Genomic DNA, 24761 nt, shown 5'->3' on the forward strand with positions numbered 1-24761 from the left:
ACCCACTTATGGAAGAGTGTAAGGTCCAATAACTCTGCATCTAAGGGTTAACTTATGGATTTTTAATCATGCCTTTATGCTTGCTCATAGGGAGCCTAAAGGCAGCTTTGGACTGCTGGATTCTCCGTTCTTTATTTAAAATTTGGGAAGCACTATGAGATGATTTATTTTAGAATTAGTGCTGTATAAATAAAATTGAATTGAACTGAATATATTTCATTCAGTGCCACTCCTGTTTTATTTTCCACTATCCATCCATTCTCTACACACCGCTTTATCCTCAGTAGGGTCGCGGGGGGTGCTGGAGCCTATCCCAGCTGACTCTCCATCAGTTAACCTCAGCATATTTTTGGATTGTGGAAGGAAGCCGGAATACCTGGAGAAAACACACGCATGCACAGGGAGAACATGCAAACTCCATGCAGAAAGACCCCAGGTCCACCCCGGGATCTGAACCGGGGATCTTCTTGCTGCAAGGTGAGAGTGCTAACCACTGCTCCACTGTGCAGCCCTATTTTCCACTAGCTTACGATTATTATAGATAAGTTAATGTTCTGCAGAGCATAAAATATGTAGACGTTAGTGGTGGTGCAATTATTTCAGAAAATAGAGAAAGAAGTCTTTTTTTTTTTGCTCTCCAGAACCCAAGATCGTAACTTTAAATTGCTCCTTTTGTCAAACTAACAGCAAAGTTAAACAAATAAAATCGTAAAAGGAGCAAATCCTCACATTTGCTCAGGAGGATTTACTTTTTCACATCGGGAATTGGGACCTGGATAGTATTTTTCTTTCAATAAATGAAATCATCATATAAAAACTGCATTTTGTGTGTGTGTGGGTTTTTTTTGGAGGAATTATCTTCGTCTTATACTAAATTTAGTGTGACAAGTAGGCAAAAATAGAAGATTTCTGTAGAAGGGGGATACTTTTTCATGCCTATTACAACCCTATCTCATTTTGGGGAAAAGGGAAGTAACATAAAACCAGTTGGTAATGGTACTGAGGATGTTTATTAACAAAAGAATAAAATTGTGTCAAACAACAAAATTAAAATGAGGCAATGACTAAATGAGTGCTGGGAACTAAATACAAAACGCAATCACAAAGAGACTCTAACCTAGAGTTTTGTCTAAAATAAGATCTTAATTAAAATTAGTGTGTGTGAGAAACAACGAACAAAAAAGACTAGTGCCTCCAAATATACAGAGTTTTCTACTAACTAACAACGTTCAACTAAGTCGAGGCACACGAGCAGAGCTGGTTACAGCAACAAGCTGACGAGCTTCAGGCTTGCTGGCTTCTTATGCTGATCCATGCAGGCTCCTGATTGGATGACGTCGGCTCAGGCCAGCTGTTCAAAATCAGTCATCAGGCACAGGTGAGGAGGATCAGCCGCAGCGGAAAACACAGGCACACGCACGCACACACAAGCACACAAGAGGAGGAGCCCAGAATACAGCGGCGCCCGTAACAATGCCACTGTACAGAGCTCTTACCGGAGTCAGAACGGGGATGTCTTTATTTTGAAAAGTGCGTCCGGTGGTGAGGATCTTGTGTGTGACTTTACAGCAGAGGGTGACGGGAGTCTGCGCTCAGGTACGACAGCGCATCACAGCGGGAGAGGAGAGAGAGAGAGAGAGAGGCAGAGGGAGATATATTTATAGCCTAGAGCGAGGCTGCAGCACAGAGATAAGGCTTGGGACCAAGCCGCAGGCAGACAGAGAGACAGGGCTTCAGCGAAACGAGGACGCGTCAAAATGAAACCGTTCCTTTCGGTCGTCTTGTTCGGGGCCGCGGTGGTCGCTCTGGTCAGCGGGGCCGGTGCCGACGGAGAGATCTCCTTCGAGTACCACCGTTATGAGGAGCTGCGGAAGGCGCTGGTGTCGGTGTGGCTGCAGTGTCCGACCATCACCCGCATCTACACCATCGGGGAGAGCTTCGAGGGCCGCGAGCTGCTGGTGCTGGAGATGTCCGACAACCCCGGGACGCACGAACCTGGTCAGTTTTACGCACACACTCAGGCTGCTGCACACTGCGGGGAAAGAACGTCCCGCTCCCCTCCTCTTTTTTTTTTTGTTTCCTCCGCTTCAGGAGCCCATCACCACACGCTGTGATCACACAAACACATCACGCACTATTGCGCACTGGCAGCTTGGTGATGGCCTGGTTTTGCGTGCGGGTAAAACAGCGGTGACCTGTGCGGCTGATGCCCCTCAGCGTAAAAACACATAGGGGCAGGAGCGCAGGTGTGTCGCGTTGTGCGTAAAAACGGGCCCCGCTGCTTCACTTGAGAGGGAATCTAGATGATCTATTGTGGGATCAGCCACGCAAAGCCGCCATTTTGCTGGTTGATAAGGATCTCTGCGCGTTTATCCTGAGTCGTGATTCTGAGAAAACATCCCAAAGGCGGTGAATCGCGCCACGGCCCATTGGGCTGCGGTTTGAATTAGTCTTTCCAGCTGAACACAGATAAATGCTGAAATTTGCTGACCACAACACATCAGGAAACGCATCAAAGGATTAAGCCTGAATAATGAATGAAGCAGCAGGTCCTGGTAGGGCTGTACATGCATGATGTTCCTCAGAAGGCCTGGGGCTTCTCATTACTGCCTCCATCTCCATCACACTGCACCATGCTGTCCACATCAGACTGCAGGCAGGAAACCATAGAAGAAGAAGAAGTGATGGATTTCTTGATATAATAGCAATGCAGCTTCTTCCTTTCCCAAAATCATACATGATTTCAGATTATTTATATGCTTTAATTACGTAAAATTCCACTTTAGGAGCCCAACGGCATCTTAAAGTTCATCCGATGGGTATCCAAATGCATCAGCTGAAACTGTAAGTTGTAGTTTTACGTTACAAAGTCACCCAAACTGTTTGCACCAAGGCCTCGAATGATCTTTCATTGTTGGCGTGACAAACACAGAGGCTCAAATTGTCTGGAATGCTCATTTACCTCATCGTCATTGTGATTTATGTCAGTCTGGTTAGAAACATTTTCCTTCATCTCATGTTCTTTTTTTTTAATGTCAGGGACACTCAAAGGAACAGTGGTGGAAATGCGTCCTGATTGAACTCTGTTATGTTGGATTTACAAATATTCTAACAACTAATCGAACCACCTTTTACCATTTTAAGCTCGTAATCCATAATTCCACCCAGAAAGACTTGTATCATAAAACCTCTAAGGAGAATACTGTTGGCACCGACATAATAACTTGTGATTCCTGGCCAGCTCTCTCCAAATAGGAGCTTTAGCCGTGCCATACTGCAGGAAGTGATTAATTTAGTGCCAGTAATCCTGCAAAACAAAGGCCTCTGTAATCACAGCTTATAGTGGCCTATAGAGTGGCATTTTAAATGGATGTTTAACGTGGTATTTTTTTGCGTAAAGGTGTATTTTCTTCCTCTGGCTGTACTTGTGTGGTCGTAACGGTGCACCACAGGTTTGGTGTGCAGCTCGGCTCGGACTCTAATGACCATACATACTAAATAAGCCTGTAATAGTCTGCTGGGCGTGCGCAGGCATGAGTCACAGTAGCGAATGTGGAAGCCTTATTACTACCAGATGAGTTTCCAAGCCGCTGCCTCACCAACAAGGATAGTGCCTCCCCTCCTCCTCGTCCTCCTCCTCTACATCTCTGCTGAACAAAACATCCACGGCAACAAGAAGCAGGATGAAACCAAGAGGAAAAAGAGGGAGATGAGCTCCAGAGATGGCTCAGAGGAGGAGATGAAAGTGTGTTTGTGTGTGCGACCGGAAAATTCAGCTCTGCAACCTTTGAGCTTTCGTTCAAGGTGTCCTACCAATATTTCATCTGACACTGCAGTGTGTTCAAACTAAGGTGGAGCCGAAATAGCAGTTGCCGGGGCAACAGATCGGCTTAGTGCACTGAGCTAACCGGCAGCTCGTGGTTGGCTGCCTGACTGGCTCCGGAGGACGATGGTCCTGAGCTGCTGCATCTGTCAGTAAGCAGCCATCTGTCGTACTCTGCAGCCCAGTGAGGAAACACGAGGTCCATGTTAATACGCAGTACAGTGAGTGCATGCAGCGTGGAACATACGGGAAGCATGGAGAGTAGGCTGGACTCAGACTGCACTGATAATTCTTATTTTTATATTTACACTGGATCACAAAGGCAGTCTAATGTCAAAGAGGTCACACAGGAAGCCGTCTTAGAGGCTGATTACAGCGTTGTTTGGTTCACTTTCCTGCAGTTTGGTTTTAATCCAAAAAATCTCTAACTTACATCAATACCTGCCCAGAAAATTTAATAGTAGAACATCTAGCAGCCGTGGGCCACATAGAAGATTTCCCTCAGGAGTTTGTGGAGCGCAAAATGAGAGGGAATTTGACAGATGGATGAGACATTGCTTCAAATAATTGCCACTGATTTATGTTTTCTGTATGTGCACAAAGACAACTATTAGCTAATAAGTTCACTGGATCTAATCAACAAGTGACAAATGTTGGGTTGGTCCCCAAATGGCACCAATCTTCTCATCTATGTGGGCCATTTTCAAAATGACAAACTTAAGCTTTACATTTCAAAAAGGTAATCTTGTTATTTTTGGTCTATGACATCTGTTTGATCATGTTTACTGCCCACCTATAGTCTGTCATTGGTCACTGATTAAACCCTACAAAGCTCATCTGTGTATTAGTGATATATTTAAAAGTTTTTCAATGAAAATAATCCCTTCACATCTTTACTTTCAGATGTATCTGTACACTGCTGCTTCTGCCAAGTCCTACCTCTTTCCCCACTCCCCGCAGCCGAGCACACCAGCTCACCTACAACTCAAACACTCAAGCGTTCAAACACTGTTAAACTACCCTGTTTTCAGCTTTATTGATAGGTGCAGTGGAGCCAAACAGGAAAGGAGGGAGAACAGCAGGAATTGAACACGGGCCGCTATGTCGAGAAGCAGCCCCTGTACATGGGTCGCCAGCTTAACCCGCTGAGCCATCTGGGTGCCAATCTACCCTGTGTTATGAAGGGAAATCAGCCATTCTGTAGAATAATAACTCAGAGAGTGCAGTACTCCACCAAGGCTGCTCAGTCGTATGATTTCTGACTGACAAGTCCTGAAAAGTTCGCAAAGGTCGATTTGTAGTAGGATTGCAATCATGTGATCGTCAGCAGGCAGCTGACGTACCGTTTATTTGCTGTCACATTTACAGTGATGCTGTACCACTGTCTTGCAATGATAAAGAAATCTTTAACAAATCCGTGTATCCAGACTGTAAGCCACATCACTGCCAAAATCTAATCAGGTGGTCCTTGTGTCATTTCTGACCTTCCTTGTAAATTTCTTCTAAATCCGTTAGTCCACCTTTACGTAATGTTGCACACAGGTAAACAGACTGACGCTCATCTTCGCAAGTTGACAGAAATGGTTCTTTGGGTTAGTTTCATATGAAACTCTTGAAGTCTGAATCTGTGTTTTAAGACGGTGATCTGCAAAACTGCAACTTCAGTGTGGAAATGCTGAGCTCTGGCACACAGTGTGTTTTTAGCATATAAAAACACCATATGGACATGTTAACAAAGTAAAAAACTTTATTTCCCCTGGAGGGAGTCTTTAAACTGTCCAGGAGTGGTTTTACTTCTCGTACTAGCATTACGATGGTAGCGATTATATGTCTTTGTTGAAGTATAGAATCTAAATCCTTCCACTGAACATAGGTGACATGTTTTTTTCATTTGAAGGAGGTGTTTACTTCTACTACACAGCTGGCTCACATTTGAGCTAGAAAGAGGGGCTTTTCTTCTGAGGGGAAAAAATAGGGGCTCTGGTTAAACTCTTTTGACTCTCATGTCTGGAACCTTTTACAACATTTCTAATATGGGGAGAAACTCGATCTTCTAATGGGTTTGTCTCAAGGTGAAAAAAAAAATCATATCGGTATGAGGCACCGCTTCATCCAATATGCTGCAGCCGGTCTCATGTGGCCGAGACTGTCACAAGACTGACGTTTTATCAGACGACAGAGGAAGTATGTAATCTTCAGCGAGCACACACACAGACTCCCAGTTAAAGAGAACAGCAGCCAGACTCACTGTTGAATATGTCATATCAGGTGACATATTGAATATAAAGTGACTTCTAAGTGGAACGTGTTGCTATTAGTGGAGGAGAACAGTGAGTAAACTGTGGTTTAGGACATTTTCACTGTGAGGAGCCTCTTCCTGTATAGCTGGTAAAAACGGCTGAAAGACAGAAGGAGCTGATGGAAAAGGAAGATTAAAAAAGACAGGAATGATGACTGAGAAGACGGGAAATGAAACGGGAGTGCAGCTGTGTGGAGGGAAGAGAATGTAGACGGGATGAAGGAGAAAGGCCACGGCATCCGTCAGAGGTCATTTATTATACATCAGACACCCACATTCACCTCCCTCTTCCTCCTCTGCCTGCTTTATGGGCTTCTTCATGTCGCTTTTCTTCTTCTACTGCCAGTCAGTCTTCCTTTTCTTTTTCCATTTTATGTTCATTTTTTTTCTTCCTCTTCCTTTTCTTCCTTTTTATTAGATTAGACTTTTTGTCTTTATTCGCTATTAATTTTAATGTGCATGCTTCATGTTCTGCGTGACAAAACAACCAAGGCCCCTTTTTACATTAGCCTCCCTGGAAAAAGCTGCAACTTGTTGACAGGAATTTTCATGTCCATTTTCTCAGCTCTTTCTAACACATTGCACATTACCAGATATAGAACAGCAGTTATTTTGTTTGCACTGACTGCAACAATAAGAAACTACACCCCCCCATGAAGCTTTGGCATTGTTCCAGTGTTGCTAAATGGCACCAATCATATCACTGTTCTATTTTAGTTAAAGGTGGCTTTCTAATCTTAACACATGTTCACTGTAGAATATGGACGTCTCAGTTGTAGATATTAGAGTAGAAGTAAAACCGCCTTTCTAATGATGGATATGTTCTCCTTGTGCCGCCAAAACACCTCTTGAGGGTGTAGTGTGATGTCTAAAACGGAGATATTCACAGTGAATCTCTAGGGCTGGCCCGAATAGTGGTTTCTGGCCTCCGAATATTCGGGCCCTATTAAAGACAAATATCCGGATATTCGTTCCGCCCCGTAACGGCGGAGACGGTCTGAATATTCGGATCCGTTCGTGTGGCGGCACGGCAGCGGAGACGGCCCAAATAGTCAGATCCGTTCGTCTGGTCTCCCGGGTCCACATTTTGCCCTTGTTTAGTCTTTAGTTAAACTGAAGAATTCAGAAAACACCGGTCTTCAGCATCTTGTCTTGTGTTTATGCAACGAAGTAAAGCGTGACTTCAGAGTCGGCAGCCACCCGGCCATTCGGGTGGTGTTTACAAACACGAATGGAGGAGCCGAAATGAGCCGAAGAACACGGCGGAATGAGCCGAAATGGGCCGAAGGACGAGCTCCGAATATTTTTGTCTGGGGGGAGGAGGGGGTGATCGACATATGTGTATATGTTATAGACATATATGTTTATGTGATTGCAGGACGAGATGAGCCGATGTGGGCAGAAGGCGGAAGGAAGACAGTAACGCTGCATATTCTTTCCGCCCGGTGACGTCCAGCGGTGGCCGCGGCCGCGGCGGAGGGGGGCAAATATTCGGATACCAAATTAATATCCGGATAGTGCCATAGCGAACGAATATTTGGATATTCGGGTCCAGCCCTATGAATCTCTTGGGGATTCTTGGAATTAGGTCAGCTCCAGTGCATCTACATCATGTGGGGATGCATTGCGGTAGTTTTGCATAGTCTGATCTATCTCCAGGGTCAGTGCTGGAGAGTGGTCTGGCTGCACCTCATTACCATTCTGCTATACTGTCAGAAAACACTCTGGTTTGTTAATATTTCTTTATACCAAATCGCAATCCTTGTGGGCGTCGCTAAGCCCAGGACGCAGTGGTGGTGTCGCTGCTAAAAAAAATAAAATAAAAATGGCGTCGGGGAGAATTGTTTTGGTCGTTCTTTCTTTTTCATGGTGTTTGTTGTCGACCCCTTGCAATGCAACAGCCTCTAGACCTTTTCTTCTAATGGCATGGCCAACTAAATTAAGCTGTCCTATTGTGACCCTTGATAATGGCCTCGTTTAGTCCCAGCTGTCCTCAGAACTTCCTCATTGGACATCCAGAGCATTCTCCTCAGGAACCACATTCCTGTTGCTTCTAGATTTTCGAGATCGGACGTCAGTGTCCATGCTTCACTTCCATATGCCAGGATTGACCATGTGTAGCATCTGAGCAGTCATGTCTTCAGTTTCAGTCACAGATTCCTATTGAGAAGACCTGAACGCAAGTCATGGAACCTTGCTTCTGCCATAGTGATTTGTTTCTTGACTTCAGTTTTACATCGCTCATGTGTTGTAATCAGACTGCCAAGATAATTAAAACTCTTGTTGCAGATTTTCAAAGTGCATGGCTGTTTCTCTGTAGATTTGCTAATGACCGCTCTTTTGGATTGATGACAAATCCATGTTTGAGCTCTTTTCTAGTGTCCAGTAGTGTTTGTAGCTCTCACGTTGCTATAAAGCCTGTGCCATGTGGGATATTGCTGAAGTTGACAACATTCACTTTCAAATCAATAATGTCAGGTATCGCACAAAGTATAATTTCACTCCCGAGGTTAAAGAAGTCAGAATATTCCATTAAAATGGCTGATTCACTGAAGGAAGCAGCCAGTCTTATGGCATGATCCAAATCTTAAATAAAAAAGGTATTTTCAGAGTGTTGGTAGCCGTTTGGACGTTGTTGTTTCCTGTGAATGTTGAAAATGGTAACATGGAGAGAGTGAAAGGGGAAGTCTAAGTCCAGTGAGTGAGACTAGGACACGTTGGGCTCTTTGTCGTGTTTCTCAAGCAGTTCCTGAACACTTAATGCAGTATGGTAGGGTGCACTGCTGGGGAGGGTCAGTGCCATGGGGGAATATGCTTGGTCTGAAACATGTAGGTGGGTGTTACACGTGAAAATAGCACCCACATAAATGCCAGGACCAAAGGTTTCCCAGCAGAACATTGCTTTGTAATGAGATAATCAGTGGTTTTAATGTTGTGGCTGTTATTTTTTCTACAAGAGGTCGGCTAAAAAATGAGTTATTTAATTTCATCAAACTATTAGTAATTGGTAAATGTTTTAATGGGGGGGGGAAACAAGGCAGTTACAGACATTTTTCACAATTTTCAAACTCACTACACTAAACTATTTCAGTACATGACATCATCTTCATCTAACTGCATCCCAACAACTCCTGAAACAACCAAAACTGTTCTAACTTACACAGACATTCTTGTGCTCACATAGTAAAACTTAATACCGACGTAGTAAAAAGCTGAGCGAGAATCCATGACTGTTGCTACAAATCTCACTTGTGTCTCAAAAAATGAAAAGCTGCTTCCTCCTCCAAAAGATCACATCATCATCAACACTGAATCTTTAAAAAAATGCAGTTTGTTAAAATGATGCAGTCCGAAAATAGCAGAAAGCACAGCAGAAAGCTCAGAGCATCGTGCAGCTCATTATTTCACCTTATAACTCAACAACGGAGCACAGTATTGGTGCATTTCCTCCTTCATGTCCCTTAGTGTGTCTGTAATATGAGCTGACAGTGCCGGCAGTCGTCCTGAGGAAACAGACTGCGTTTACATGAGTGTGAGAGTACGAACACGAGGACGATGTGAGCAGACAGAGTGTGTTTACTCAGCGTCCCAGTCAGTTTGTCTCCCGAAGCACCTGCCCCTGTCAGGGTTGCCACGACGACTGAGAGCCTTTCAGCACGGTGCTTCGCAAATGACGTCGTGGCCGCAGCCATTATTACGTGGTCGCCTAGGAGACAGTATTGATCACCTGTTGACACTGTTAGAATTTCTGACTAATGTAGGATGATGATGTGTTATATTGACCTCAGGGGAACAGGAAATAAACTGGAGTTAAAGATAGAAGCTGTGCCTTTTTTAATCTGATTTTTATTACTTGTATATTTTTTTTATATATGTTAAAATGTACAAGAGAAGAGTGTTATTGCACAGCAGTCCATAGTTTAAAGTTGCAGCCCTCTGAATCCTTCCGAATCAGTTATTTAAACAGAAAATCAGCAAATACTTGATGTTTTCAGCATGTTCACTGTAAAGGCTTGTTGGTTGCCTAAGTTTGTATCACTGTGCAGTGAATCTGATTAGATTTTGGGCCACTAGTGGGACTAAAGAAGACATGAAAATCTTGATAGACTGATCCTAAAAATAACACCATATTAGTTTATGTAATGCTATATTAAACATTGTTAATACTGGCACATATCCACAATAAATGACAGCTCTGCCTACATTTAGGTGATCTTGTGATTCAAAATTACCTTCATTTTTGCTGGCAGGAATGAAACTAAACATTTACCTTGGTCTCCATTTCATTTGTACGCTCTTACTCCTGTTCAATGCTGGATGCCATCTTGCCACATAAAAAAATGCGCTTTTTCATATAATGAATTCAGTCTTTCTCATATGCACTGTTTCTTTCACACATCTGTGCATGAGTGGTTCTGTGTGTGCATGAAAGCAGCTCAGGGTCGGGACGAGGTTGAGGGAGAACTGGAATAATTAGAGAAAAGAGGAAGAAGTGTCTATGCATGTGAAAAGAACAGAGCTGCAAAGGATAAATAAACATATGAGTGCAAATGACAGCATTACTCATCGTGTTTTTGAAGCAGGGAATTAGTCCCACCTCTCCTCTCCTGCCTGCACACGTCACCCTAAAGTCGCACTAACACATCTTAAATTATCTCCAGGATTCGGCCCGTAATGGTTTCTGCGTGTGTCCTACATATACAAATCATGTCACACACGAACATGAGGATCAGCAGAATGAAAACATGTTTCTTCAGGGAGAAAGGGGGGGGGGACAAAATCCCCAGATACTGAGCATCTGTGCAATAGCTTGCATCACAGTAACTCCTTTTTGGCAACTTCAAAGTGTGTGCATGTGTGCGAGTGCATGTGTTTGACAGCTCTGTCAGGCCTCTGAAGCCTGTAATAACCATTGGCCAACGTCGGGACGGAAAGAGTTAATTGTAGTCTTGAAATCATTAGTAGCGACTCGGAGCCAGAATCGAGCATTTAAAAATAACCTGACTACCAGATGTGTGCTGGGCGGTTTGTGTGTGCGTTACTCACTCTAGAAGCCACTTTACAAATACATCAAACGCTTCCAAGAGATGCTAAAATGGATTGAAAAATATTGACACAGCCCCACATCTTGAAGGTATTATTTTCCTACAGCATCTTAGTCGTCGAATTAATAATAATGATGTGAAAAATGAAGTCAGAGTTGGGGTAAGAACAATAAAAAACACAAAAGAGCTCTCAACAGAAACTGGCCCCTACAGCAGCTTTGGCTTCAAACACACACGCACACACTCGAGCTCTTCACCATCTGCCGTTCTTGAGCTACATTTCATAACTGATCTGAACAAAAGACAGTTTTGTTCCCCATCAATCCTCATTTCTTTGTTCTCATGTAGCCACAGAAAACCATCAATCTTTAGTTTGTAGTTCATCAAAGAAATGTGTGCTGTAGCTCAAACTCTGATTTTTAAAAAATATTTTCTTTATGTAGCTCTTAAAATAATCCATCTCATGCTTGTGCGTGTTTTGTGTATATATTTGATTAGATGGAGAGACTTAGAGGACAGAAGGAATGGCTAATTGGTGCATAGAACAGATGGTGAGAGCATGGGTCATTAGAGTACAAATTTACCGAGCAGAAGGACAGAAATAGCACTCAAATGTGAAAGCAATATCACCTGCGATAAAGGAAAGGAAAGTGATGTTTTTGTCAACACACACCGGCATGGCCAACATCGGTTAATCCATCAAACGGTAGAGTCTGTATTTTTAGATGAAACGAGAAAAGGAAATGTTAGAAGTCAGAACTATTTAAAGATTGACAGAAGCTTAATTGAGATAATTTTTGATGATTGTTGAAGTTATTCATCTAGAAAAATACTCTCAGGTTCTCAAATGTGAGAATATGCTGCTTTTACCTCTCAGTGTAGGCGTTTTGTTTGGTCATGCAGTGCTAAACTCTCTTCTGGTAAAGGTTAAAGTTTACACCGAAGGCAACTGTGAAACTAAAGAAACTATCCCCAACAACAAAATCAATGACATGCAGTTATAAATCAGAAAATAATTATGTCATAAATAATTTTAAAATGAAAAAATTATGTTGGAGATGATGCAGTAACAAGGAAACTGGAGCTGACAAATTAGCAACCGCTAAAGGTCATCAGGGTAAGATCAACATATGTGCATTAGAATCTTAGTCTTGTTACTGTTTTCATCTTTTTTGGGACATTGTGTTTCATGAGATCATGAGAAACCTGTTATTTTTTTAATCTCGCATGTATTTTTCTTGGTAACATCAGTGTTCAAGTTCCTGATTGTCTGATTGGTTGCATGTCTTCGATTAATGAACATTTCAGCCGCTTCTTCCTCTAAACCTGGATCAGGTGTTTACAAACTACGGCATCCTGGTTTCAATCTGATAAACCATCATATCCATCATCATAATCCAGGTTTCCTAAAACCAGGATTAATGAAAGCATATTGAAGTTAAGGATGCCAATAAAGGCTTTAAGTAGAAGATGGCGTGAGCTTATAATGAGCTTTGACAGACAAATATCGTCCGTTGGGCTAGGAGTTGACAATGTTAGTTTGAAAATATTAAAAATACATATGTTTAATTTGTACATTTGAAAAACTGTATTTTATGTCTGCACCTGCCCGTAGCTACCATGATAACAGTAGGTATAATCATTTGGTAATTTCCCTACAGGAGAGACCTGATGTTTTCTTTGCAGTTACGTGGAAAGAACACATGCATATTGGTATCAGCATCGGCAGTCGGCCAAAATGTGCAAATATCAGCGTAGTAAATGGATCAATAGACTAGTAGTGGTGAGCTTTGTTTGCAGCAAACAGAACTAAATTAATACATTTGATAAAGCACTGTTGAATTAAACCACCATTGTGTGGTTGTTTCTGTTGGTTAACTATTGTAGATACATTGGGAATACTGTTTGAAAGAGTGCAATGATAAAACAGCTATAATAAAAGTGGTAGCTAGATTTAATTACCTAATAAAAAGATATTTGCTTGATGGCAGATTTAACAAATTGATGGATGAAGCAATCAGCCAGTCAGTCTGTTCTATTTTGCTGTGAAACTATGGTTGAATCTAGTATTGCTGTAAACTGAATATCTTTCAGGTTGAGGACTGTTGGTTGGACAAAACAAGATCAAGCCATCTAAAAATGTCTTTTTTGGCTCTTAAGGATCAATTGGTTTTTTTCTTGAAAAATTAAAAAAATACAGTACAAGATGTAAAAGTTCAAAGAAAACTTAAATTTGTATGTCCTGTCTACATTTAAAGATTTCATCAGGATCAAATTAAATCAATGATATTTGTCAGTACATCAAATGACAGCAAAAATGAACTGTTCATTCCTTATTTGCAGGGCCTAATTTTCCACAATGCAAACAAATAACGGCTTAAAGGGATGCTCATGTTTCAGCACATGGTGTAACTCACTGTATCCATCACAACATTATACTTGTTGTTTACATCTATTCATCCGTGAAGACTTTTGTAGGCAGATTTATCTCTAAAAACACTTGGAAAAACCATTTTATGTCTAAAATACTCACATAAAAACACATTGTGAGTATGAATGTCAATTTTAAATATTGTTTTACTTGCTGAGATACTTGAAAACAGGGATGTATGCATTTGTGACCGCATGAAGGGTAAAAGTCGGTGATTACAAACTCCAGACATTCTGTTGCAAGTCTCCCTGAGGAACCTTAATTTCGTAACATGGCGTTGGAGCTGAACTTTCTGTGAATCTGATCTGAGACCTGTCGCCAGCAGGCTGCTCTGCACCAACTATTAGTCAGAACAACCTGTGACACTGTTGCTCCTAATGCACTGTGTCTTGGTCATAATTGTCCAAATGAAGTTCTGGGCTGTTCAATCCCGTTTAACCTTTTGGCTGATGAGTCAGGGAGTTCGTTACAGCTGGAGTGTGTTCACGTTAATGCTCTGAATGCTGGGTGTTATCTGCAGCCTGTTTGTGGTCCTGGGGAGATAAAAGATTGTTACCATGGCGTCTGACTATAATGGCTGTTGTGTTTTCTTTTCTCCGGTTTTCTGTTTTGTGTCAGAAAACAGAAGATTTTCTAACTGCCATTGGTTCAAGCTGGTCAAATGTACATTCATTGTTTAAATCCTGATTGTTTGTAAAATTGTAGGTCGGTAGGAAAATAGGTAGGAAGGTACTTAGGTAGACAGGAAGGAAGGTAGGTAGGTTGATACTAAGGAAGGAAGGTAGGAAGGAAAGTAGGTTGATACTAATGTAGGAAGGAAGGAAGGTAGGTAGGTACTTAGACAGGTAGGATCAAGGTAGGTAGTTAGTTAGGTAGGTAGATAGGTAGAAACTTTATCGATTCCGAGGGAAAGTCAAGAAACCAGCGAAACCAGCAGCATATTAAACATGCAGAACATACAGAAATAAGAGCAGAGCATACAGGGGATATTGAGCTATTAACAATATAAAGGAAGCATTATGTACAGAATGTATATACTAAAGCTAAAAGACTGTGCAGATGGTGTGCAAGTAGGCAGGAAAATATAAATCATGTCAGAACTGTGCAATTAGTAATGTACAATTAACCAGAGATGTCCTTTTATGGACATGTATGTGTGCGGTTAACAAACATTGTCGAATAACGTGCAGATGGAATAGTAAATGTTTACCTTTGAATGTGAAATCATAGCTCCATCTGTGTGTTACAACTAACAAGGAAATTTTTTCTGGGTTCCTGCAGGCGAGCCTGAGTTTAAATACATCGCCAACATGCACGGCAACGAGGCCGTGGGCAGAGAGCTGCTCATCTATCTGGCCCAGTATCTGTGCAACCAGTACCAGCAGGGCAACGAGACCATCATCGACCTCATCCACAACACCCGCATCCACCTCATGCCGTCTATGAACCCAGACGGCTTTGAGAAGGCCGCCTCTCAGGTGAGGAGACAGCACCTCGAAAATCACACTGCATAGCCTAGAAACTTGATCCGAGGATTTAGCACCAGACAGATTAAGCTTATGAGACTACAAACAGTGACTTAGCAACCACAACTCTTGGCTTTGAATTACACACACGCAGCAACAACAGTAACTATTTCTGAACGTCCAATCCTGTTGTCCTGCGCAGCCCGGAGAGATCAAGGACTGGTTTGTGGGCCGCAGCAACGCTCAGGGGGTGGATCTGAACCGGAACTTCCCCGACCTGGACCGCATCATCTACATCAACGAGCGGGAGGGCGGAGCCAACAACCACCTGCTGCAGAACATGAAGAAGGCCGTGGATGAAAACACCAAGGTATGCAAACAGAGCAGGTGATTAAAGGATAAGGGTGGTGATATTTATTACTCTCAACAAGTCCCATGAAAGGACCAGAACAGTCCAAACTTTCCACTTTATCTGCCCCATCAGAGTCACTCAACCACAAGATAATTCACTCACACAGTCACAAATGTATATAGTTTATTAGAAAGAGTTTCCTAAATCAATCAGACTTTGTTTCTATAACGCTTCTCATACAAACAGAAATGCAACACAAAGTGCTTAACAGGTAGCAAATAAAAATGCAATAAAACAATAGAAACGTAGAACTCTCCTCACAAAATGAGGGAACACAAGAGGAGATAAAATAAGCCAGATAAATAGATTAAATACAATATCTGATATTAAAATAGAGATAAAAATAAACACTCTAAAAATTCTAAACACTGTGTAAGAAATTATAAAAAAAAAATAATTAAGAAACTGTACACGGATGTAAATGAGTGAATAAACAAACAGGTCAATAAATAAAATTTTAAAATAGTAATAAATAGATAAAATCTATCAAATCAATCTATAGTCTGACTAATAAGACAGATCTTGAATTTGGCTTTAACTCTCATGTTGTCCTGTGGGTCAAATTGACCCGTTTTAAAAATGTGGGGAAAAAAAAATATATTTTCACAGTGAAAACTTCCACATTTTAAATTTTTTTTTTGGAAATTTTTGAACATTTTTTGGTGGGGAAAAAAACAAATAAAAAAGATGTTTAAGAACATTCAGAAACAAATCAACCGAAATCCAGTGAATTTCGTGGTCAAATTTGGGGATTTTAATTAAAAAAAAAAACTTTAGAGGGAAATTTTTTTAGGAATTTTCTTCCTGAAGATGTTGCAAATTTTTATAAATTTTGGGACTTTTTTTCAGACAAGGCAACAACATTTTTTGGTAAGGACAACACAATGGTTAAAAATATCAACACTGCTGCCCTCAGATCTTCTGGTAGGCGGTTCCACAGATGTTTTTGTTCTGGCTTTAGGTGTCATTAAAAAGCCACAACCAGAAGAACTTTGGTGATTCTAGAGGGTTCATATTATAAATCTGATAAATATGAAGGCCCAACACCATTAAGAACTTCATAAACTAATAAAAGAAGCTTAAAATCAGTTCTAAAAGAGTCTTTATAATCGCTGTAATGTGAGTTCTCCTTCTGGTCTTAGTGAGAACTCGTGCTGCTGAATTCTGCAGCACAAATGTGATGTGTAAGAGTTGACTCAAAGCTGCTGTAATCGTTATTTCCATTAATACATTGTATTCAATGGGTAGCAGAGGTTAAGTATCAGTGTCATTCTAGTCATTGTGATTTATGCCGAGACATCCTAATAAACAAACAAGCTCTCCTTTAATGTTTTAGAAGTTGTCTGATCTCTGTAGGATTGAAGTGATAATATATTAGATTGGCTTCAGAATGCATTTTTTTAATGTATTATTAATTCAAATTTTCTTACATTTGCAGCTGGCTCCAGAGACCAAATCAGTGATCCACTGGATCATGGATATCCCCTTCGTCCTCTCAGCTAACCTGCACGGAGGCGACGTTGTGGCCAACTATCCATACGATGAAACCCGCACCGGTACACGCACATATCCACACACAATACTCACACACTTCCTGTTTCTGTTTTCGGGTTGTTGAACTGTGTGTAAACTGTTCCCTTCTTTTATGCGAGGACGTTTCTGCAGACTTATAGAAACAAATATTTGAGCTGTGACCGAAACAACAAACATTTTTAAGCGTTTTCGTTCAGAATGTCGTAAATGGGATTTAAATCAGATGGAAAATGTTTCCACAGCGTTTACCACCTAGAAGTAAACAACGTGTGTGGAGCATGTTTAATTCATTGCAGATGCAGGTGTTCTATTAACGCTTTATCATAGCCGCCGTCTAAACAGCGTTTGTTCTCTTCCTCTAAGGATCCACCCACGAGTACAGCGCCAGTCCGGATGATGTGATGTTCAAGTCTCTGGCCAGAGCTTACTCCATGTACAACCCAGTCATGTCCGACCCCCAGCGACCTCCATGCCGCAAGAACGACGACGACTCCAGCTTCAAAGAGGGCATCACTAACGGCGGCGCCTGGTACAGTGTCCCAGGAGGTAAGATGCAAACCAGCAAGCAGTTCTGCTTTGGAGAATTTTAGGTAAAGAGACACCTGTGATTTTAACATTAGAACTTGACTGGATGTGGCTAAACACTGATAAAAAATTTGAAAAATCTGTGTTAGAAAATGATTTTTATTTCCATACTTCACAATGTATATTTGAACATCTTGCAGATCGTCTATGGAACTGGCTTTTGCTCTTCATGCTGTCACAAATGCACAAATCCCTGTTTGAAAGTATCTCAGCAAGTGAAGCAATGTTTAAAATGAATATTCATACTTACAATGTGTTTATTTTCTGAGTTTTTTCAGATGTAAAATGTTTTTTTCAAAGTAGTTGGGCTAAAAATGGAATGAAAATGACTTTGATTTACATTGTTTTCAGCAAAGCATTTTTAAATGTTCTATTAGAAGTCTTCATGGATGAATAGATGCAAACAGTAAGTATAATGCTGTGATGGACACAGCCACTTACACCATGTGCTCAAACATGAGTGTCGCTTTTTAGCCTTTGTTTGCATTTTGGAGAATTAGGTCCCCCAAATTAACTATTAACACTTCATTTTTGCTGTGTGTCTTTTGATGCACTGACAAATATTATTGAATTACTTTGATCCTGAAGAAATCTTTAAAAAATGTTTGTAGATAGAACATTAAAATTTGCTTTAACTTTTACCGCATTTAAAAGGTTTTAAAAGAAAATACTAATCGATCTCTAGAGCCAAAAATGGCATCTTCAGACAACTTGATCTTTTTTTTGTCCAATCAACAGTCCTCAACCCGAAAGATGTTGAGTTTACAGTAATACTGTTGAACATTTCACAGAAATATGTAACAGACTGACTGTCTGATTGTTTCATCCATCGCTTTGTTAAATCTGCAGTCAAGCAAATATCTTATTATTAGGTATCTGAATGTTTTTGCTGGAGCTTCATTTGTAGATGCCACTTTTATTACAGCTGTTTTATCATGGTCAATTTGAAATTTAGTTCTGTTTGCTGCAAATAAAGCTCCCCACAGCTAGTCTATCGGTCTATTCGCTATACTGATACTTTCCAGCACATTTTGGCTGACTGCTGTTGCCTTTACTAGTATGTGTGTTTTTACCACCCAACTGCAACAAAACCCCCCCAAAAACATCAGGTGTCTAATGCAGTGAAATTAACATAATAGATCCAATCTTATATGGCGAGGAGTTAGTTTTTATTCTGTACTTTTTGAAATTAACAAGTTGAAGCATCAAAAATTTGATATTTGGCCTAAATACGTGATTGAATTTCTTTTTGAAACAAGATTTAAAATAAACCTTTAATTTGTTAGTAAAATATCCAACTGTAATTAAGATATTTACTGGCTGAGATTTTTAAAAATAACAAAACAACTGCTCTCTGGTGGATAAATTAGGTAATGCAAACAAAATTTGTTAAACAAAAACAGCAGTTTTATGTAACCGATGTGTCGAAATAAACATGAATTTATCACCCCAGTGTAGTCCATTATAAATATGAAACCTAAATACCTACTGCCTACTAACCAAACCCAGGATTATTGCCGTTTTGCTCTCTTGTTTCTACCATTTTTACTTACTAATCTCAGTATTCTTCTCTTACTATCTGCTGTTTAACTGACCCGTTGCAGGAATGCAGGATTTCAACTACCTCAGCAGTAACTGCTTTGAGATCACTCTGGAGCTCAGCTGTGATAAGTTCCCCAACGAGGACACTCTGAAGAACTACTGGGACCAAAACCGCAACTCCCTCGTCAACTACATCGAGCAGGTAGGCAGCACACTATAAATGAACCTCGTTACAAATCACGCTCCGTCCTCTCATCTGTTTGCGTTGATGTATCTGACCCAGAAAACAAAACCAAAGTGCACAATCTCAAGTGAATAAATGCTAAAATTACTCGAAGTCGTTTGTTTATTAGTGCTGAACTGACTCCTCGAGACGTAATTTCTGATCTTGGCTTGGTTCAAATGTGATTAACTCAACTAATACTTGATTAGTTGACGGAGATAAAAGGAAGATCTTCTTTATGGCAGTAGAACACAAACTGCAAAAAGTGAAATCTTAATCTGATTAAATGTCTTAAATCAAAACAATATAAGATAATATACACCACCGTTCAAAAGTTTGGGGTCACCCAGATAATTTCCATGAAAACTCACCCTTTTATTCATGTGCTAATATAATTGCGCAAGGGATTTCTAATCATCAATCAGCCTTTCAACACCATTAGCTAACACAATGTAGCATTAGAACACAGGAGTGATGGTTGCTGGAAATGTTCCTCTGTACACCTATGGAGATATTCTATTAAATATCATCCGTTTCCAGCTAGAATAGTCATTTACCACATTAACAATGTGTAGAGTGGATTTCTGAATCATTTAATGTTATCTTCATTGAAAAAAAATGCTCTTCTTTCAAAAATAAGGACATTTTTTAAGTGACCCCTTGCTTTTGAACGGTAGTGTATGCATGTTTTTTTGTCTGATATTAAAACATATTACTAACATAAATATTAAATCTTTCATAGATCTAGAAAAGTGTATTTGTTTTTAAATCTGGCACTAACCAAATCTGAGATACATGTGGGTGCTTTAAGACAAAATATTTTTACCTGTTTTAAAGGTTATTTTCCCCCCACAATGTAGGCAATTAATTTTAAGTAGTATTTTCACCAATTGTATTGCATTCTTTTTGTAATGCACTAACTGCAGTAAGAGCCACCCATACCTACCTAAGAGATTTTACAGATTCTGCCTTCGGTTTCCAAATCAAAAGTGAATATTCGTCTTGTGTGCAGGTTCACCGTGGCGTGAAGGGATTTGTCCGTGACCTCCAGGGCAACCCCATTTCCAATGCCACCATCTCTGTGGAGGGTATTTACCATGACATCACCACAGGTATTAGAGCTCAGTGCAAATTTACACAGGCTTAGCAAAGCGAGCACACACACTGCATCACACCAGACTGTAGCATGGTGTGAGGGAATAAGCTGCTGCAATGCCTCCATCTTGTGGACATAGTTGTTACTGCACCAGCTGTAACTAGTCTAGTTTCTGTTCCTTACACCTGTTTGCTTTAACTGCCTACTGCAATCACTTAGACATGAATAACAGTCTTGTGAGTGTTTGCATGAATGTATTAAAGAAACACTCCATAATTTGCAGCCAAAGATGGAGATTACTGGCGCCTACTGGCTCCAGGAAACTACAAAGTGGCAGCTTCTGCTCCAGGATACCTGACTGTCATCAAGAAGGTGGCTGTTCCCTACAGCCCTGCAACCAGGGTAAGACACGCAAAACAAAAGAACCAACCAACATTTACCTCACATCTCACGTCTTTTTAAAAGGTGACATGAGTAGGAGCCATGTGCGGTAGTATTTTGTTACATTTAATGACTGTTCATGAATCAAAATATACAGTCAGTTCAATCCTGGTGGTCAATACTGTATGAGAACAGCTGGTATAAGGGACAGTATCTTGGTCACTCTGGTGGACACCTCTAGCATAGAAAATTCTGCATATGTGACTGATACCAGGACTGTCTATCTTGAAAGGTTAAAAGCAGCTGCAGATGGAAAAAACAGAGTCAACCGATCTGGCTTCTGAAAGAACCGCTCGTGCACTGCCCAAATCACTACTTTTAGGATTATAGTCATTCAATTTCATAAAGTACGAAAAAGCATTTGGTAGTCTGGGCAGAGAAATACTGTAGAAACTAATGAGCTTCTATGGCATTTTACCTAAACTGATAAATGCAAAGTGCTGCACGAGGGCCGAGGATCCAAGGATTGGATGTGCAAACAGGAGTACATCCAGGAAGCTCGCCATCTCCTGTCCTCTTCCTCCTGGCCATTTTAGAAGGACAATGGAAATATTTTAGCACATAACAGCTCCCAGATAGAGAACAAGTTTTCTAAATTCAGAATCCAAACAAGTCAGGCTAAATGGAGGTACTGAGGAAGATGTGAAAATCAAAAGCCAAAAAGCCATCCATTCATCCGTTACCTATACACCACTTAATCCTCAGTAGGATCGGGGGGGAGCGGGCTGGAGTCTATCCCAGCTGACTTGGGGTGGAAACAGGGGACATCCTGGACAGGTCACCAGTGTACCACAGGGCTACATATACAGACAGACAGTCACACTCACATTCACACCTACGGACAATTTAGAGTAACCAATTAACCTCAGCATATTTTTGGACTGTGGGAGGAAGCCGGAGAACCTGCAGAAAACCCACGCATGTACAGGGAAAATATGCAAACTCCATGCAGAAAGATCACAGGAAGGCCGGGATTTGAACCGGGGATCTTCAAGCTGCAAGGCGAAAGTGATTTGATTTGATTTTGATTTAGTGGTTCCTGCAAGACTTCCTCATCGGTTTCTCTCAAGAAAAAAATCAAGACATAAGAAACTAGCATTGAGTCACTTACAAAACGATCACCACCAGAAGGGATTGAAAAATGTTAATGTTAATTCCTTTTGTAACAATACTCTGAACTGCAAAATAATTATGATTTAACCTCCAAAATATTGCTCTTATGACACACCAACATTCTCTGTGCTTAGTGGGAGGTTTTGGCATAAAAAGAAATAAAAAGGCACAAAACAGAGTCTGTATAGTGTTGTGTTATGGACCATATACACAATCCATTATGCAGAGTTTACCATTCAAATCATGTGATTGTCAGCAGGCAGCTGATGCAGCGTTCACTTTGTATCATAGTTACAGTGATGCCGTGTCATTATGTCACAATGATACAGAAACAAATCTGTGGATCCAGACTCTAAGCTGCATCACTGCCAAAATCTAATCACTTGGTCCTTGTGTCATTTCTGACCTTCCCTGAAAATTTCATCCAAATCCATTCGTCTGTTTTTGAGTAATGTTGCTAACAGACAGACAGACAAACGTACGCTGATCATCACATAACTCTGCCATGTTCCTTGGTGGAGTAATAAAAAATAAAGAAGAATGCACTCCTCAGACATTCTGCACAAGTGCTGACAAGACAATGAGCTGTAAAGAAAAACAAAATGATGGAAGAGTAGGAAATGAACGATGTTTAAATTCTTACCTCCATGTTTTTTATGTATCTCAGGTGGACTTTGAGTTGGAGTCTCTGATGGAGAGGAAGGAGGAGGAGCGGGAGGAGCTGATGGACTGGTGGAAGATGATGTCGGAGACACTGAACTTCTAAAACGTTTGTCTCCCTGATGGTCTGCACATCAGTGTAATATATTCAACATTCTGTGTGCCCGTCCACTCCAAAAAAAAAAAAGGAAAAAAAAGAATATATTGTCTGTTTTTGGTTGTGTTTTCCTTCCATTATCATTTTAATTGATTTTGTTGTTTATTAATGTAATAACGGTTTGCCTCGTACTCCTGTAGACTGCACACACAGTGAAAGACGAAAGGAGGAGAATGCAGGTAGTTTGCTGGCAGCGAGATCAGTGTTGACTTCCGTGGTATTGTGTTCATTATTGTACACGTGATTGGTAACCATGACACCCAACTATATAATCAGTGAATGACTGAGTAATTATGTATGTAAAAGAGCTGTTTATGTCATCACCACATGGCTCTGTCGATAAGAATTCATCTTCTTTAATGTTTTAAATGTCTCTGTTTCTCCAGGCTTTAATACAAACACATAAACTCTAGCGCACACAATAACACACAATCCCCAGTAACTGTAAACACACGCTGATAAATACTGCTTCTTTCCTGTAATGTAAAAAACTAATATAAAAAAACAACACATCGCTTTGATTCTGAGATAATCAGGGACATTAAAAACACTGTAAAATCACTGTAAACATTATGTTGTAAACAATCTATACAGGCGAGCTCATTTTCCTGTATGTTATTGATGTTGAGATTTTTTTTTTTAAACTCTAAACACAGCTTTGACTTTAGCACAAGATGAATGCTTATAATATATACTGTATTTATGAATTAGGTATAGCAAGAAATATGTGGTTTTTGTAACTTAAAAGAAAAAAATCTAAAGAAAACGAGGCCATGACACTCCTAAATCTGTCCACCTCAGTCTACCCAAAGCCATGCCTTTGTATGTGCACTACACCAGAAATACTGTAAGACAAAAAGGAACCGCGGTAGGAGCTGTTTTTCAACGATTAATTACCCGAACACTAATCTTCTGAGTGGACACAAAGGTAATCAGACTGTGTGGATGCAGTTCAAAGAGGATTTATTGAATGTATAGTGATAGAAATGGGTACAAAATGTAAAGAATGAACTGATCAATTAAAGGCCGCTGTTTATGTTGTCAGACTAGAGTCTCTGTGCCTTTGTTTTAGCAGAAGCTCTGCAGGTGTTAACTGCTGTTTTGTACTCCGTAATGAGGCTGAATGGAGCGCATTAGTGAGGAGAAAGCCTCATTAAGTTCTGGTTAAAGCCTGTTTGTCCCTCGATATTTTCTTCCTTAGTGCTTTTTAAAAGAACAAATTGGAAGGACATTTGTTTTGCCCACTGTTAACCACTTCCACCTTTGAGCTCTTTAAACTAGGACCAGTTTGTGTTGAAATTTGCCGAGCGCTTAACAATGATTCAAATTACTGTCATTAAAAAAGGAAGCTGTTGTGTTTATTTTCTGTTGGAGTTAAAGGAGTAGCAGGTGAGAATTTCTGGATCAATAATTGTCACAGATTAATTGTTATAAGGCTTCTTTCAATTTGATAAGATCTGATTAAATTCCTCTTTAACACAACTATCCATCTATAATATAAAGAAAATATGTATAGAAAAATCTGTTTTAGCTATTATCCATACACTAGTGCTGAGTGTTTGTACAATCATTTTTAAAATTGCTGCTGTTGTTGAATCTTTCATTGTCCATGAATTACCTTTTCTGTCCAACAGCCCCCAAACCCATAGATATTCAGTTTACTGTCATGTGTGATCAAGAAAAGCAACAAATTTGAAGGTACAAATGCCATTTTTTTGGTTAAAAAATGACTAAAATGTCTTAGACTCTAAAAATTTCATTTGAGATGAAAAAGTTCTATTTTATCTTATCTTAGATATCAAAAATAATTGAAAGTTCAGTCTCAACAAATAAAACTGGCTCTAAAATTATTTATAGCAGTGCTAGAGAATTTAGGAACCATTTAGAACTTTCTGTATTTCTGCATAAAAGCAGCAAAACATGAGATTTTCCCAG

General features: G+C 40.3%; 1 protein-coding gene across 1 annotated transcript; it reads left to right on the forward strand.

Moving 5' to 3' along the window:
* Positions 1–1454: 1454 nt before the first annotated feature.
* Positions 1455–23870, forward strand: cpe (carboxypeptidase E). The gene is made up of 9 exons (XM_022218486.2): positions 1455–1998; positions 14880–15076; positions 15267–15434; positions 16915–17032; positions 17373–17555; positions 19199–19338; positions 20372–20471; positions 20739–20857; positions 22677–23870. The coding sequence occupies exons 1-9, from the start codon at positions 1758–1760 to the stop codon at positions 22773–22775; spliced, it is 1365 nt and encodes a 454-aa protein (XP_022074178.1). The 5' UTR covers positions 1455–1757; the 3' UTR covers positions 22776–23870.
* The last annotated feature ends 891 nt before the right edge of the window (positions 23871–24761 follow it).

Source organism: Acanthochromis polyacanthus, chromosome 3 (genome assembly GCF_021347895.1).
Source record: "Acanthochromis polyacanthus isolate Apoly-LR-REF ecotype Palm Island chromosome 3, KAUST_Apoly_ChrSc, whole genome shotgun sequence".
In the NCBI taxonomy this organism is placed as follows: Eukaryota; Metazoa; Chordata; class Actinopteri; family Pomacentridae; genus Acanthochromis; species Acanthochromis polyacanthus.